The sequence below is a fragment of the Pristiophorus japonicus genome, chromosome 9, assembly GCF_044704955.1.
Source record: "Pristiophorus japonicus isolate sPriJap1 chromosome 9, sPriJap1.hap1, whole genome shotgun sequence".
NCBI lineage: Eukaryota > Metazoa > Chordata > Chondrichthyes > Pristiophoridae > Pristiophorus > Pristiophorus japonicus.
In genome coordinates, this window is record NC_091985.1 from 78,208,695 (window position 1) to 78,227,315 (window position 18,621).

Here is an 18,621-nt window from a genome sequence, read left to right on the forward strand (position 1 = left end):
TGGCCTGATGTAATGTAAGTTTATTGCTCTGTAACGTTGGCCTCATGTGATATATTGCAATGTTGGGGGTATGTAACGCAATGCATATATGCATTGTCTGTCTGCGATATGAAATGCAGTAATGCAGCAGTGGTGGACATTTAAGTAAGACTGCGCTAAGTCACTGTACTATGTACTCATGTAACCCTGACCCTTCCCCTGGTGTAAAGCGTTTTTAAATGTTGTTTTGTACCGGACTCGGACGATTCAGAGACCCACTGCCTCCACCTCTGGTGTCACCTGCCCTCTCCCGACTTCACCACTGGCGGAGATGAGGAAGATGAAGTGGAAGAGGAAGAGCCGCTGATCCTGGAGCCAGTGGAGGTGGAGGTGGAGGTGGGGGTGGAGACGGAGGAGGATACTACAGGTTCATGTGGGCCAGCTGGAACATCCTCCACCATGGAGTTTGTATTCGGGGGATTCCCCCATGGCTCCTCTGATTCTGCAGGACCAAGTGATGCTCAGCAAGGCACCCCCAGTTTTGCAGCGCCTTTGCCGCAGCGACGGAGGTTGGTGCAGAAAAGGCCGGTTGCTGTAGGCGTGTACCAGGACATGGTGTGTCTGTCACAGGCCAGCGTCGATATAGGTCGAGAGCTGCACAAGGCCATGACTACGATAGCCGCAAACATCGTGGCTTTATCAGAGTGGCAGTCGGAGGATATGACGCGTATGATCACTGCGAGGAGTGGACTGCCGACGCTGTCGAAGCCATGTGGCAATCGACTAGATCGGGACATGACGCGGAACCCCCCTCCCCCGCCGTGCCATAGTAGTCAGGTCGACAGCACCCAAGGGTGGCGAGCTGACATCATCTTCCAGCCCTGCAGCCGTGCCTTCCACATCACGAGCTTCTCCTAAAGCCCCATTTATTGTGCCTGCAATGTCTGACCCTCAACGACAGCAACAGCACTCGGGGTGCGGTGCTGCACGCCAGCTTGGTACCACCATGGGGAGGTCTGGGCTCAAGGGCAGTGGAAAAGGGAAGCACGGGAGGAAGAAACGGGGGGGGGGGGGGAAATAGTCCCAAGGGTGGTGTAACATTTGGTCGATGACGGGGCCGAGGTCGTGGCAAAGGACGGTTAAGGGTCTTTTTGTTGCACTTGTTCATTGAATAACTGAAGTTTAATTTGTAAAAGTTTATTAAAGTTGTAAAAGTTTTGTTAAAATTGTTAGTAAAGTTGTTAAAGTTTTGTTAAAGTTGTTAAAAGTTGTCACAGTTGTTTTATAATTATAAGTTTTACAAAGTTTTAAAATTGTATATTTTTTAGATTTTTACATAAACCTTTGAATTGAATTTAAACACTCTTATACAGTGTCAAACGTTTGGGCTAAGTGTCATCAGGGTCCCAAAACGCAGCTCTCCACATTCAAGCAAAGCGTTCATTTATGAGCTGCTGACGTAACAATTTTGCAGTGGCATGTGCTCCACTGTGGTGTGGGGGAGGGTGGTGCCATGGATTCATCTAGAAGCTCCTCATTATCTTCCTGTCACTCATTTTCCTCTTCTTCCTCCTCCATCTCCTGCATGCTCTCCTCAGGTGGTACTAATTTTATCTCAGACTATGGATTCTAAGAGTTTGCCCACAAATGGCATTAGACTAACTGGTATATAGTTATCCAATATATCCTTCTTGAACAAGGGTAGTAACATAGGCTACTTTTCAGTCCCATAGTACAATATGCATATTTGAGAGGTGAACAATTGTGACCAGAGCCTTTGTGATATGCTCTCTGACATCTTTCAACAACCTGAGTTCTGCTAATTTTTTCAGAACCAATTCCTTTTCTACAGGCATCCCTATTAACTGTTCCATATTCTTCTTTACTACATTTATGTTCACTTCCATAATCATTTGCAAAAGTTGATGTAAAATTTTGATTTACTATCCAAACCTTCAGTTAGATTTATCTTTCATTCAGAGTGGTTCTACCAGGTGTTTAACTATTCGTTTATTTTTTATAAGAAAATAGAACATAAGAAATAGGAGCAGGAGTAGGCTATAAGGCCTCTCGAGCCTGCTCCGCCATTCAATAAGATCATGGCTGATCTGATCATGGACTCAGCTCCACTTCCCTGCCCGGTCCCCAAATCCCTTATCGTTTAAGAAGCCGTCTATCTCGATCTTAAATTTATTTAATGTCCCAGCTTCCACAGCTCTCTGAAGCAGCGAATTCCACAGATTCACAACCCTCAGAGAAGAACTTTCTCCTCATCTCAGTTCTAAATGGGCGGCCCCTTATTCTAAGATCATGTCCTCGAGTTCTAGTCTCCCCCACCAGTAGAAACATCCTCTCTGCATCCACCTCGTCAAGCCTCCTCATAATCTTTTACGTTTTGATAAGATCACCTCTCATTCTTCTGAATTCCAATGAGTAGAGGCCCAACCTACTCAATCTTTCCTCATATGTCAACCCCCTCACCCCCGGAATCAACCTAGTAACATTCTCTGAACTGCCTCCACAGCAAGTATATCCTTTCGTAAATATGGAAACCAAAACTGCATGCAGTATTCCAGGTGTGGTCTCACCAATACCCTGTACAGCTGTAACAAAACTTCCCTGCTTTTATACTCCATCTCCTTTGCAATAAAGGCCAAGCTACCATTGGCTTTCCTGATCACTTGCTGTACCTGCATACTATCCTTTTGTGTTTCATGCACAAGTACCCGCAAGTCCGCTGTACTGCAGCACTTTGCAATCTTTCTCCATTTAAACAATAACTTGCTCTTTGATTTTTTTTCTGCCAAAGTGCATGACCTCACACTTTCCAACATTATACTCCATCTGCCAAAGTCTTGCCCACTCACTTAGCCTGTCTATGTCCTCCTGCAGCCTCTTTATGTCCTCTTTGCACATTGCTTTTCCTCCCATCTTTGTATCGTCAGCAAACCTGGTTACGTCACACTCAGTCCCCTCTTCCAAGTCGTTAATATAGATTGTAAATAGTTGAGGTCCCAGCACTGATCCCTGCGGCACCCCACTAGTTACTGATTGCCAACCAGAGAATGAACCATTTATCCAACTCTGTTTTCTGTTTGTCAGCCAATCTTCCATCCATGCTAATATATAACCCCCAACCCCGTGAACTTTTATGTTGTGCTGTAACCTTTTGTGTGGCACATTGTCAATGCCTTCTGGAAATCCAAATACACCACATCCACTGGTTCCCCTTTATCCACCCTGTTCGTTACATCCTCAAAGAATTTCAGTAAATTTGTCAAACATGACTTCCCCTTCATAAATCCATGCTGACTTTGCCTGACCAAATTCTGCTTTTCCAAATATCCTGTTACTGCTTCTTTAATAATGGACTCCAACATTTTCCCAACCACAGATGTTAGGCTAACTGGTCTATAGTTTCCTGCTTTTTGTCTGCCTCCTTTTTTGAATAGGGGCATTACATTTGCTGTTTTCCAATCTGCTGGGACCTCCCCAGAATCCAGGGAATTTTGGTAAATTACAACCAATGCATCCACAATCCCTGCCGCTACTTCTCTTAAGATCCTAGGATGCTATCACATCAGGTCCAGGGGATTTATTGGCCTTACTGAGCACCGACTCCTTAGTGATTGTATTTGTATTATGTTCTTAGAAAAACCTTTACTATTTCCTTTTATATTATCTGCTATCCTTTTTTCCATATTCCCCATTAGCCTTTCTAACCTCCCTTCTAATTAAGGTTTAAACTAATTTGGCAGGGGGAGGGGCACTAGGAAGGAGTATTAGAGAAGAGCTATATGTTTCCTGAGGCATTGGGACCGCTTCTGGGGGAGGTGGGACCTGTACAAGCCAGATGGGTTGCACCTCAACAGAGCCGGGACCAATATCCTCGCAGGGAGGTTTGCTAGTGCTGTTGGGGAGGGTTTAAACTAGCTTGGCAGGGGATGGGAAACTGAAAATAGATTCAGTAGGGAGGGGAGCAAAGCTGGACTTAGAAAGCAAAAATAAAGAAAGTGAGTTTGAAGGAGAGAGGAAACAAGTAGGAAAAAAGGGTAAAAAAACAAACTTAAAGGCACTTTGTCTAAATGCACATAGCATTTGTAACAAAATAGATGCGTTGACGGCACAAATTGAGACAAATGGGTATGATCTGATAGCCATTACAGACACATGGTTGCAAAGTGACCAGGACTGGGAATTAAATATTCAGGGGTACTTGACAATCCGGAAGGACAGACAGAAAGAAAAAAGAGGTGGGGTAGCTCTACTGATAAAGGATGGAATCACTGCAATAGCAAGAAACGATATTGGCTCAAATGATAAGGGTGGAGATAAGGAACAATAAGGGGAAAAAAGTCACTGGTGGGCGTAGTCTATAGGGCCCCTAACAGTAACAACTCTGTTGGTTGGAGCATAAACCAGGAAATAGTGGGGGCTTGTAAAAAGGGAACAGCAATAATCATGGATGATTTAAACTCCATATTGATTGGACAAATCAAATTGGTCAGGGTAGCCTTGAGGAGAAGTTCATAGAGTGCGTAAGGGACGGGTTCCTTGAGCAGTATGTAACGAAACCAACCAGGGGGCAGGCTATCTTAGATCTGGTCCTGTGTAATGAGATAGGATTAACAATCTCCTAGTAAAGGATCCCCTCGGAATGAGTGATCATAGCATGATTGAATTTCAAATTCAGATGGAGGGTGAGAAAGTTGGATCTCTAACCAGCATACTAAGCTTAAATAAAGGAGACTATGAAGGTTGAGGGAAGAGTTGGGTAAAGTGGACTGGGAAAATACATTAAATTGTAGGACGGTTGATGAACGGTGGTGTACATTTAAGGAGATATTTCACAACTCTCAAGAAAAATATATTCCAGTGAGGAGGAAAGGGTGCAAGAGAAAAGATAGCCATCCGTGGCTAACTAAAGAAATAAAGGACGGTATCCAATTAAAAACAAGGGCACACAAAATGGCCAAAACTAGTGGGAGGACAGAAGACTGGGAAGCTTATAAAAGCCAGCAAAGAAAGACTAAAAAAATGATTAAGAAAGGGAAGATAGATAGACTATGAAAGTAAACTAGCACGAAATATAAAAACAGAAAGCAAGAGTTTCTATAGTTATATGAAAAGGAAAAGGGCAGCTAAAGTAAATGTTGGTCCCTTAAGAGGACGAGACCGGGGAATTTATAATGGGGAACATGGAGATGGCAGAAACTCTGAACAAATATTTTGTATCAGTCTTTACAGTAGAGGACACTAACAATATTCTGACAGTGGATAGTCTAGGGGCTATTGGGGGGGAAGGAACTTAACACAATCACTAAGGAAGTGGTACTTCGTAAGATAATGGGACTAAAGGCAGATACATCCCCTGGACCTGATGGCTTGCATTCTAGGGTCTTAAGAGAAATAGCAGCAGGGATTGTACTTGCATTGGTTGTAATTTACCAAAATTCCCTGGATTCTGGGGAGGTCCCAGCAGATTGGAAAACTGCAAATGTAACACCCCTATTTAAAAAAGGAGGAAAACTATAGACAAGTTGGCCTAACATCTGTGGTTGGGAAAATGTTGGAGTCCATTATTAGAGAAGCAGGACATTTGGAAAACTAGAGGGCATGATCTTAGAATAAGGGACCGCCCATTTAAAACAGAGATGAGGAGAAATTTCTTCTCTGAGGGTTGTTAATCTGTGGAATTCGTTGCCTCAGAGAACTGTGGAAGCTGGGACATTGAATAAATTTAAGACAGAAATAGACAGTTTCATAAACGATAAGGGGATAAGGGATTATGGGGAGCTGGCAGGGAAGTGGAGCTGAGTCCACGATCAGATCTGATTATTGAATGGTGGAGCAGGTTCGAGAGGCTGTATGGCCTACTCCTGCTCCCATTTCTTATGTTCTTATGGTGCACAGAGTACTGGGAGCAACATCAGCATTAGTACTTCAGAAATAGGAGTGATCAGGTAGGGGGGAAATCCAAGACAGACTAAGATGGGTTGAGTGCATATGCATAAATGCATGGAGCGTGGTAAATAAGGTTGGTGAGCTGCAGGCACAAGTAACCACGTGGGATTATGATATAGTGGTGACAAAGACCTGGCTCAAACAGGAGGAATGGGCACTTTATGGGCTCAAATTTCCCCAAGAGTTGCCCGTTTTTTGGGGAGTAAGTAGCTTTTTTTGGAGTAACTTAAAAATCGCAAATTTCCCCATTTAACATGCTCCAGTGTAAGTCAGTTAGTTAGGTTTTTTTCTGGTTTCGTTTTTTTCTCTCCAAAAGGGGGCATGACCTGCCATTTACACCTCTTTTGGCCATAGAAGCAAATTTGGCCAGCTAAAAGTTACTTCAAACCAACTGAGGCCAGTGTATGTGGCCTCTTTTGTAGGCACAGAAAAACCTTACCTACATTTAAGAAATTAGTGCAGGTAGCCGGAGGGGGGGGGGGGGGGGGGAGGTGAGTTGGAGGATTCTAAAACACTAAATACCTTCACAACATCACAACATCTTCAGCACAACAGCTGCACAGCATCATCAAAAATAAATGAAAGATAAATCAGCTGCTGAAAATAGAGCAGTCCTACCTTGCCGACTGCAGAACGCACAGGCTAGCCACCCCCCCCGCCAGGGCTAGGGGCGGCAGGTACGAATGACTGTAGGAGTGAGGGATTTTTACTTTTTACAGTTGTTCCTAAATGTTGCGTGGTCCTAATGGAACATGATTCAGTTTTAACGCAAAATATCTTTTATTGGATATTTTACAATGCACTTCAACAACAACAACAACAACAGCAAAGAAAGACTGCACCCATCCCTCACCCACATCTCGGGGAAAGTGCACTTCCTCATAGGGTCGATGATCGTGGTGGGAGTGGGTTGGGGGCCCGGTTTGGGTCTCACCAGTGGCTGGTGCGTGGATTGAAGTGGAGATGGCATTTGAGTATCTGGCCTTTGTGCCCTCATTGCAGCAGCTAGCTCCCTCATAGCATCGGCCATCATTTGCACACCCTCTGAAATGACCGCCCTTAGTTCCCGTCTCAGTGCTGATATTTCTCCCAACAGTGTCGCTACCTCATCACGCACCCCACTGACGGTCGCCATGAGTGATCTTGTAAAGACATTGGTCTCCTCACCCAATGACATAACCTGATTAACATCTGATGAAGGCTGCATCCCAGGAGAAACTGGTCAGCTTCTCCTTCCCCTCGCCATGGGTCTACCTAGTGGCACCCCTCCAGTGCGAGGCACAGGCTGGGACGATGGGGCACTGGGTGTTCCAACATGCATTTCACCATCGGCACTGGGAACCGCAATCTCGGAAGGTGTGAAACCATGGAATGTCACCGCGGAGCTCATGGAGGTTTCTGGCAGTGTGATGCCCTGTACTATGGACTGATCCATATCACAATCGGCATTCTCCCGTGAACACATTTCCATGGACCCCTCCTCCCCTCACCCGCCTTGGTCTGGAGGCGCACACATCTGGATCTTCTGGATGTTCAGGATCGTCTTCTTCTTCTGCAAAATACAACAGAACAGTCACATGGTTAGCAGCACAGGAGGGGGCAGGATGGGTGGCATGAATAGTCTCACCTGTAGCAGGTCAGTCAACAGATTGATTTTAATGACTCACCCTCACGTGTGGGTCCGGCTTGTGCAGAGCTGATTCTTTTTCTGCAGGTGCGACTCAACAAGGCAGCAACTCTGTTCCAGGGGTGATAGTTGGTGCAGATTTGGCGGCCCTCCTCCTGTTCTAAGTCTTCTCCTTTTATTGTGGGCCAATTTCTTCTGCAAAGATGAAAATATAACTTTTCACACATGGTGCGCTTCTGATGGGTGGGACATATACAGATGGTCACATTTACAATTACAATTCCATTTAAAGAAGATGATATTACTTACACTCACTACTTGACCAACGTCCTGCCATTTCTTTTTGCACTGGCTTTCAGATCTTGCACAGTATTCTTCTGCAACTAGGTTCCATCGTCTTCTCATTTCTTTGGGTGGAACTTTTGTGGGACCACTCTTACTGATATCCAGCTCCAGCCATTTGTCCTCAATGACAGTGACTAGTTTCTCCACTTCCTCATGGAGGAAATTCTTTGTTCTTGTTGCACGCTCTTGCGTCATTTGTGTATTGGACTTACACTCAGGTAATCTTGAAAAATCAGTTCTCACCTTTCTTCCATCTATGCAGCACTCCTTTCCACTCCCTCAGCCACACAAAATTCACTATTTACACCGTGCCTTTATATATGGTCCATTGCCAATGCTGCTGAGGCACTGAGGACGCTCTCCCTTTAATTGGCCGATTGCCAAGCTTCCTGCTCCACTCGCTGAAACGCGCATTGCTGAAACGGACATGCGTCCCCTGCCGGCACTCGAAACGACACTGGGCCCAAGCCCCGCCCTCCTGCCGGTTGCGCTGAGCAAGCGCGACCGATGCTTTGCCCCCCCGCAGGCTCTGCAACGCCATGCCATGGGACCGGATCAGAACGATGAAGGAGTGGCCAAATTCAGAGGTAAATTTTCGACGTGTTTTTTGCCCCACAAAGTCGGTGTGCCACAGCTAACTATGCCGCTCTAAGCGGCTGGGGAAATTTGGGCCCAATATATTTGTATTCGAGATCGATAGAGAAGGGAAAAAAAGGAGGGGGCTGGCAATATTGATCAAAGATACTATTACAGCATTAGAAAGGGATGATGCTGTTGAGTGTTCAAACACAGAATCTATTTAGTTAGAATTAACAATAGAGGAGCTTTTATACTGCTGGGTGTATACTATGGCCACCAAATAGTGTGAAGAAGAGAGAAGCAAATTTGCAGGCAAATTTCAGAAAGTTGCAATTAGTGATAATAGGGGAATTCAATTATCCTAATATAGACATAGAAAAATAATAGTGCACAGGGCCAAGAGGGGGAGGAATTCCTGAAATGTGTACAAGAAAACTTTCTTGATCAGTATATTTCCAGCCCAACGAGGAAGAAAGCAGTGCTGGATCTAGATCTGTGGAATGAAGTGGGGCAAGTGGAGCATGTTCAGTCATAGAGCATTTGGAAAACAGTGATCACAATATCATTAGGCCTAGAGTAGTTATGGAAAAGGACAAGGCAAAAGCAAATGAGAAAATACTCAACTGGTGAAAGACTGGCAGGTAAAACTGTAAATGACCAATGGGAGGCCTTCAAAGTGTTTGGATACAGATTAAACATATTCCGACGAGGGAGAAAGAAAGGGCATCCAAAGCTAGAGCTCCCTGGATGACTAAAGATATAGAAATTAAAATGAAACAGAAAAAGGAGGCTTATGATAAATGTCAGGTTCAAAATTCAGTAGAGAACCAAGCTGAATACAAAGTACAGTCTAGAACTGAAAAAGGAAATAAGAGAGACAAAAAGAGTGTATGAGAATAGATTAGCGGGCAACGTAAAAGGGAACCCCAAACTCTTTTTATAAACATATAAATAGTAAAAGGGTAGTCAAAGGAAGGGTAGGGTCAATTAAGAACCAATCTTCTTGTGGAGGCAAAATGTATGGCTGAGGTACTAAATTAGTACTTTGTATCTGTCTTCACGAAAGAAGTTGATGAGGGTAATGTGGTTGATGTTGTGTATATGGACTTTCAAAAGGCTTTTGATAAAGTACCATATAATGGACTAGTTAGCAAAATTAAAGCCCATGGGATTAAAAGGGCAATGGCTGCATGGATAGAAAATTGGCTAACGGACAGAAAGCAGAGATTATGAACGGTTATTTTTCTAGGGGGTGGGGGGGGGGGGGGGGAGAAAAAAAAAGTGTGCAGCGGTGTCCCCCAGGGTCGGTGTTGGGACCACTGATATATATTAATGACCTGGACTTGGGTGTGGGGGTATAATTTTGAAGTTTGTAGATGACACAAAACTCAAATGTAGATAACAGTGAGGAAGATAGTGACAGACTTCAGGAGGACACAAACAGACTGGTGAAATGGGCAGACATACGGCAGATGAAATTTAACACAGAAGTGTGAATTGATTCATTTTGGTCAGAAGAATGAGGGGAGGCAAAATAAACTAAATGAGGGGGTGCAGGAACAGAAAGACCCAGGGGCTTATGTTCACAAGTCTTTGAAGGTGGCAGAACAAGTTGAGAAGACCGTTAAAAAGGCATACGGGATCCTTAGCTTTATAAATAATAGCATAGAGCACAAACACAAGGAAGATATGCTAAAGCTTTATAAAACATTGGTTCTGCCCCAGCTGGAAATTGTGTCCACTTCTGGGCACCACACTTTAGGAAGGATGTCAAGGCCTGAGAGAGGGTGCAGAGCAGATTTACTCAACTGGTACCAAGACTTCAGTTACATGCAGAGACTAGAGAAGTTGGGGTAGTTTGCCTTAGAGCAGAGAAGGTTAAGGGGAGATTTGATAGAGTTGTTCAAAATCATAAAGGGTTTTGATAGAGTAAATGAGAAACTGTTCCCAGTGACTCAAGGGTCAGGAACCAGAGGACAGATTTATGGTAAGAGGTAACATGAGTAAAAAAAATAATTTACACAGTGAGTTGTTATCTTGTCTTAATGGATTCTGTTTTAACGCAACCAAAAGTACTTCATTGGTTGTAAAGCGCTTTAACATGTCTGGTGGTCGTAAAAAGGCGTTATATAAATCCTTCCTTCCTTCCCCACGGATATCCTTAGCATGGTGATAGTGTTAACAAAGGATTCTGTCACCCACCCCTTTTTTCCTCCCTAGCTCTTCTGAAAATGTTGCATGGGAGACAGGACTCACAGATGGAGGGAATTCCTGCATTACTGGAACTGTCCAGCAGCCACATATTATTGGGTAAGTAAGAGGTGGACAGTGACAATGACTCAGAGGAAGATGGTCCTGAGGAATATTGCGACACCGTGGAATTATATAAGAACATAAGAAATAGGAGGAGTAGGCCATACGGCCCCTCGAGCCTGCTCCGCCATTTAATACGATCATGACTGATCAGATCATGGACTCGTCCACTTCCCTGCCCGCTCCCCATAACCTCTTATTCCCTTATCAGTTAAGAAACTGTCTATCTCTGTCTTAAATCTACTCAATGACCCAGCTTCCACAGCTCTCTGAGGCAGCCCATTCCACAGATTTAGAACCCTCTGAAAGAAGAAATTCCTCCTCATCTCAGTTCTAAATGGGCGGCCCCTTATTCTAAGATTATGCCCCGTAGTTCTAGTCTCCCCTATCAGTGGAAACATCCTCTCTGCATGCACCTCGTCAAGCCCGCTCATAATCTTATACATTTCGATAAGATCACCTCTCATTCTTCTGAATTCCAATGAGTCCCAACTTACTCGACCTTTCCTCATAAGTCAACCCCCTCATCTCCGGAATCAACCTAGTGAACCTTCTCTGAACTGCCTCCAAAGCAAGTAGATCCTTTCTTAAATATGGAAACCAAAGCTGCATGCAGTATTCCAGGTGTGGCCTCACCAATACCCTGTATAACTGTAGCAACACTTCCTTGCTTTTATACTCCATAGAAACATAGAAAATAGGTGCAGGAGTAGGCCATTCGGCCCTTCGAGCCTGCACCACCATTCAATAAGATCATGGCTGATCATTCACCTCAGTACCCCTTTCCTGCTTTCTCTCCATACCCCTTGATCCCTTTAGCTGATAGGGCCATATCTAACTCCCTCTTGAAAATATCCAATGAACTGGCATCAACAACTCCCTGCGGTAGGGAATTCCACAGGTTAACAACTCTCTGAGTGAAGAAGTTTCTCCTCATCTCAGTCCTAAATGGCCTACCCCTTATCCTAAGACTGTGTCCCCTGGTTCTGGACTTCCCCAACATTGGGAACATTCTTCCTGCATCTAACCTCTCCAGTCCAGTCAGAATTTTATATGTTTCTATGAGATCCCCTCTCTCATCCTTCTAAACTCCAGTGAATAAAGGCCCAGTCGATCCAGTCTCTCCTCATGTCAGTCCAACGATCCTGGGAATCAGTCTGGTGAACCTGTGCTGCACTCCCTCAATAGCAAGAACATCCTTCCTCAGATTAGGAGACCAAAACTGAACACAATATTCCAGGTGAAGCCTCACCAAGGTCCTGTACAACTGCAGTAAGACCTCCCTGCTCCTATACTCAAATCCCCTAACTATGAAGGCCAACATATCATTTGCCATCTTCACCGCCTGCTGTACTTGCATGCCAACTTTCAATGACTGATGTACCATGACACCCAGGTCTCGTTGCATCTCCCCTGTTCCTAATCTGCCGCCATTCAAATAATATTCTTCCTTCGTGTTTTTGCCCCCAAAGTGGATAACCTCACATTTATCCACATTATACTGCATCTGCCATGCATTTGCCCATTCACATAACCTGTCCAAGACACTCTGCAACCTCTTAGCATCCTCCTCACAGCTCACACCACCACCCAGTTTAGTGTCATCTGCAAACTTGGAGATATTACACTCAATTCCTTCATCCAAATCATGAATGTATATTGTAAATAGCTGGGGTCCCAGCACTGAGCCCTGCTGCACCCGACTAGTCACTGCCTGCCATTTGGAAAGGACCTGTTTATCCCGACTCTCTGCTTCCTGCCTGCCAACCAGTTCTCTATCCACGTCAGTACATTACCCCCAATACCATGTGCTTTAATTTTGCACACCAATTTCTTGTGTGGAACCTTTTCAAAAGCCTTTTGAAAGTCCAAATACACCACATCCACTGGTTCTCCCTGGTCCACTTTATTAGTTACATCCTCAAAAAATTCCAGAAGATTTGTCAAACATGATTTCCCTTTCATAAATCCATGCTGACTTGGACCGATCCTGTCACTGCTTTCCAAATGTGCTGTTATTTCATCTTTAATAATTGATTCCAACATTTTCCCCACTACTGATGTCAGGCTAACCGGTCTCTAATTACTCGTTTTCTCTCTCCCTCCTTTTTTAAAAAGTGGTGTTACATTAGCTACTCTCCAGTCCATAGGAACTGATCCAGAGTCGATAGACTGTTGGAAAATGATCAGCAATGCATCCACTATTTCTAGGGCCACTTCCTTAGGTACTCTGGGATGCAGACTATCAGGTCCCGGGGATTTATCGGCCTTCAATCCCATCAATTTCCCTAACACAATTTCCCGCCTAATAAGGATATCCTTCAGTTTCTCCTTCTCACTAGACCCTCAGTCCCCTAGTATTTCTGGAAAGTTATTTGTGTCTTCCTTCGTGAAGACAAAACCAAAGTATTTGTTCAACTGGTCTGCCATTTCTTTGTTCCCCAATATAAATTCACCTGAATCTGATTGCAAGGGACCTACATTTGTCTTCACTAATCTTTTTCTCTTCGCATATCTGTAGAAGCTTTTGCCGTCAGTTTTTATGTTCCCAGCAAGCTTCCTCTCATACTCTATTTTCCCCTCCTAATTAAACCCTTTGTCCTCCTCTGCTGAATTCTAAATTTCTCCCAGTCCTCAGGTTTGCTGCTTTTTCTGGCCAATTTATATGCCTCTTCCTTGGATTTAACACTATCCTTAATTTCCCTTGTTAGCCACGGTTGAGCCACCTTCCCCGTTTTATTTTTACTCCAGACAGGAGTAATAAAGGCGAAGATTCCATTGGCCTTCCTGATCACTTGCTGTACCTGCATACTAACCATGTGTGTTTCATGCACAAGTACCCCCAAGTCCCGCTGTACTGCAACACTCTGCAATTTTTCTCCTTTTAAATAATAACTTGCTCTTTGATTTTTTTCTGCCGAAGTGCATAACTTCACACTTTCCAACATTATACTCCATCTGCCAAATTTTTGCCCACTCACTTAGCCTGTCTATGTCCTTTTGCAGAATTTGTGTGTCCTCTTTAAACATTGCTTTTCCTCCCATCTTTGTATCGTCAGCAAACTTGGCTACGTTACACTCTGTCCCTTCTCCAAGCCATTAATATAGATTGTTAATAGTTGGGGTCGCAGCACTGATCCCTGCGGCACCCCACTAGTTACTGATTGCCAACTGGAGAATGAACCATTTATACCGATTCTGTTTTCTGTTAGTTAGCCAATCCTCTATCTATGCTAATCTATTACTCCCAATCCTGTGAACTTTTATCTTGTGCAGTAACCTTTTATGCGGCAGTTTGTCAAATGCCTTCTGGAAATCCAAATACACCACTTCCACTGGTACCCCGTTATCCACCCTGTTCGTTTCATCCTCAAAGAATTCCAGCAAATTTGTCAAACATGACTTCCCCTTCATAAATCCATGCTGACTCTGCCTGACTGAATTATGTTTTTCCAAATGTTCTGCTATTGCTTCTTTAATAATGGACTCCAACATTTTCCCAACCACAGATGTTAGGCAAAGTGGTCTATAGTTTCCTGCTTTTGCCTGCCTCCTTTTTTTCAATAGGGGCATTACATTTGCAGTTTTCCAATCTGCTGGGACCTCCCCAGAATCCAGGGAATTTTGGTCAATTACAACCAATGCATCCACAATCCCTGCCGCTACTTCTCTTAAGACCCTAGGATGCAAGCCATCAGGTCCAGGGGATTTATCTGCCTTTAGTCCCATTATCTTATTGAGTACTACCTCCTTAGTGATTGTGATTATGTTAAGTTCCTCCCCCTACCCCTCTAGCCCCTTGACTATCCACTGTTGGGATATTGTTAGTGTCCTCTACTGTAAAGACTGATACAAAATATTGGTTCAGAGTTACTGCCATCTCCATGTTCCCCATTATTAATTCCCCGTTCTCGTCCTCTAACTTTTAAATTTACTTTTGCCACTCTTTTCCTTTTTATATACCAAGACGCTATCCAAAAGGGTTAGAGACAGTTAGACTACAAGATTAAGAAAGCACATGTAGTGTGTAATTCTATAATCAGAGTTATGATTGGGAGTCCTGAATGGAAGATTGGCATCCTGGTGCCAGGATAAGGGATGTCAATTAGTAGGTGGAAAAACTTCTGGAAAGGAAAGGAGAGCAACCAAAAGTGGTCCATTTTGGAAACAGTGGCATAGATTGGAATCCGTTTTGAGACCCTGCAAATGGAGTTTAAGGAGTCAGGCACTGGACTGAAAATAAAGGCTTCCAGGGTAGGAATCTCCAGATTGCTTCCTGTGTCATGTACTGAACAGGTTAAAGAGAGGAAGATCAATGCATTGATTAAAGGCTGGTGAGGACGGCAGGGTTCACATTCTTGGAGAATTGCCCGAAGTGATTTATAGACAAGATAATGCTATACGCCGGTGATGGCATTCATCGGAACTGAAAAGGCATCAATATACTTGCAGAGAGTATAAATAGGATATTGGGGAGAATTTAAACAAAGATGATGGGGATGGGGTTAAACATAGAAAATAGGTGCAGGAGTAGGCCATTCGGCCCTTCGAGCTTGCACCACCATTCAATATGATCATGGCTCATCATGCAACTTCAGTACCCCATTCCTGCTTTCTCTCCATACCCCTTGATCCCTTTAGCCGTAAGGGCCACATCTAACTCCCTTTTGAATTATCTAACGAACTGGCCTCAACAACTTTCTGTGGTAGAGAATTCCACAGGTTCACAGTTCTCTGAGTGAAGAAGTTCCTCCTCATCTCAGTCCTAAATGGCTTACCCCTTATCCTTAGACTGTGACCCCTAGTTCTGGACTTCCCCAACATCGGGAACATTCTTCCTGTATCTAACCTGTCCAATCCCGTTAGAATTTTTTATGTTTCTATGAGATCCCCTCTCATTCTTCTAAATTCCAGTGAATATAAGCCTAGTCGATCCAGTCTTTCTTCATATGTCAGTCCTGCCATCCCAGGAATCAGTCTGGTGAACCTTCGCTGCACTCCCTCAGTAGCAAGAATGTCCTTCTTCAGATTAGGAGACCAAAACTGTTCACAATATTCAAGGTGTGGCCTCACCAAGGCCCTGTACAACTGCAGTAAGACCTCCCTGCTCCCACACTCAAATCCTCTTGCTATGAAGCCCAACATGCCATTTGCCTTCTTCACCGCCTGCTGTACCTGCATGCCAACTTTCAATGACTGATGTGCCATGACATCCAGGTCTCGTTGCACCTCCCCTTTTCCTAATCTGTCACCATTCAGATAATATTCCGCCTCCCTGTTTTTGCCCCCAAAGTGGATAACCTCACATTTATCTCCATTTTACTGCATCTGCCATGCATTTGACCACTCATCTAACCTGTCCAAGTCACTCTGCAGCCTCTTAGCATCCTCCTCACAGCCACCCAGCTTAGTGTCATCTGCAAACTTGGAGATATTACATTCAATTCCTTCCTCCAAATCATTAATGTATATTGTACATAGCTGGGGTCCCAGCCCTGAACCTTGCGGTACCCCACTAGTCACTGCCTGCCATTCTGAAAAGGACCCGTTTATTCCTACTCTTTACTTCCTGTCTGCCAACCAGTTCTCTATCCACGTCAATACATTACCCCCAATACCATGTGCTTTAATTTTGCACACCAATCTCTTGTGTGGGGCCTTGTCAAAAGCCTTTTGAAAGTCCAAATACACCACATCCACTGGTTCTCCCTTGTCCACTCTACTAGTTACATCCTCAAAAAATTCTAGAAGATTTGTCAAGCATGATTTCCCTTTCATAAATCCATGCTGACTTGGACCGATCATGTGACTGCTTTTCAAATGTGTAGGTGTGAAACTTAACAGAGACCAGGATTAATAAGCAATTGTAATTAGAAGCAGAAGGCTTAGCTGAAATAAATATTGAGATGGTACTATCAGGAAAAAATGAGATTAAAAGTGTTGAAAGGGCTAGGGATATCAGAAAATGTATTGAGAAAACCAGGAAAGGGAGTAAAGGTCAACATTCCAAAAATGTGAAATCAAGCTGGAGTAGTATGTATAAAAATGCACAAAGAATTCCAAACAAAATTAAAGAGTTAATAATTATGAAAGCATATGATATACCTCTAACGGATGCATTGTTTAAGTTTGGATAGGACTGTGACAAGTGGCCGGTCAGCCACTTCTCTCTTTCTACAATATCCGCGTTCTGAACTTTCTAGCACTGCATCTTAGGTGACCATATTCTGGAAAGAACAATCCAGAAATCTTTCATCTCTGATGCTGAAAAGTGTGGCTAACTGCTGGTGGAGCACGGAGATCCTCTGCTCTAAATATTCAAATTTCCGACAGTCATTTCAATGTGCTGCCCCTGGAAATACTGATGATTCATGATGGCAATAGTTTTTAAATAGATCTACATTTACCGTCGTGCACCAATTTCACAATCTTCAAACAAAAGCACACGTCATATACCACTGAAACAAAATGCTGCCCACTTGGGAAAGGAATGAGAACTTTTGAGACAAACCTAAAAATGTTCTTCAGATACTTTGAATTTGTAAAAACAACTGGCAACAATTAACAGGAAGTAAAAAAAAACAGTAAAGACAACTGAAGACTGGGGCCGACAATGGCTGCTGCACCATGTACTATAGATTACCGTAGAAAAATGTTATTGATCTGTTTCCTGATGAAGGCCCGTAGTCCAAGGAACTTGCCATAAATACGATGCAGGACAGTTTTCAAAAAATCTCTCTCACGTGGGTCCTCACTATCAAACAACTCCAAAAGCTGGAAAAAAAATTGGTTTGGGAGAAAAGAGACAAGGTCTTCAATTAAGATGCATTTAATAGCTAGAAATTATTATTTTAATAAGCTGTAGTACAATTACAACGAAGAGAATTTAGATTAGCACAATTTGTTCAATTTTACTCCAGTAAATGCTATATAAATAATTATATTTGTACTGTCAAGCAAGAACTACTTTAACTATCTCTTACCAGATTAATAACCTACAAAATTATATTGCTGCCCCACAGCTGAAGAATAAAGAACATATGAAAATTACTTTATATACAATAATTCTGGTTGCAGGTGTCAATATACTATAAAATATACAGGAAATATAATAAATGGATTGCTTGGATAATGTAAAGATTGCCACTTTGCATTTAGCGCCTACATCATTTTTCTTTATTCATCAGCAGCACTAGATTGTCTGCTGTTCAGTGGAAGTGAAATAAGTCAAGTAAGATGACCCACAGATGCAGGATAGCATGGTGTGTTGTTTATTTTGCACCATTACACAAAGATATGTTTCACCGATTGAACTAAATGAACCTGATCAGAACTGTGAAATAAGCTTAACAATTCTTATCAAACCTCACCTAGTGGCAACCCAGTCAGTCATCAGAAAGATTCAAGAAATACACGTATGAAAGACACGAGTTGTTCCTGGTCAAAATTACAAGAGGACACTTGTTATATCCCCAGGTTATGCTCTTGTAAAAGTAGCTATAGAACAGCGAGTCAAATCCTGCAAAAATGAGATGCTCAGCTTGCTTTTGGGATCAACTGTAAACACCAACCCTCAGAAGCTGTTTACAGCACACCCAAATTCATAACACAAATATGTGAGCCAAGATGAAGCGAAACAACAGCTTAATTGAAAGAAAATATAAATACGACAAGTGTTATGGTGAAAGTCTCAACAAGGGCAAAGCAGAACAGGTCATAAGATGCCTATTTAGAACTATATTTGCATGGGTGGTTAGAAGGTTAGACCCAGGACAAGTAGGAAAGATCTTTTATGTCTTCAAAGGGTCAATCCA

At 43.3% G+C, this 18,621-nt stretch overlaps 1 protein-coding gene across 1 annotated transcript in view; it reads right to left on the reverse strand.

Moving 5' to 3' along the window:
* ppp2r5a (protein phosphatase 2, regulatory subunit B', alpha isoform) overlaps positions 1-18,621 on the reverse strand; it is a 277,052-nt gene that overhangs the window by 52,116 nt on the left and 206,315 nt on the right. Inside the window, exon 5 of the mRNA XM_070889507.1 lies at positions 17,451-17,581. Within this exon, the coding sequence (XP_070745608.1) occupies positions 17,451-17,581 (131 nt within the window). The remainder of the gene's footprint in view (positions 1-17,450; positions 17,582-18,621) is intronic.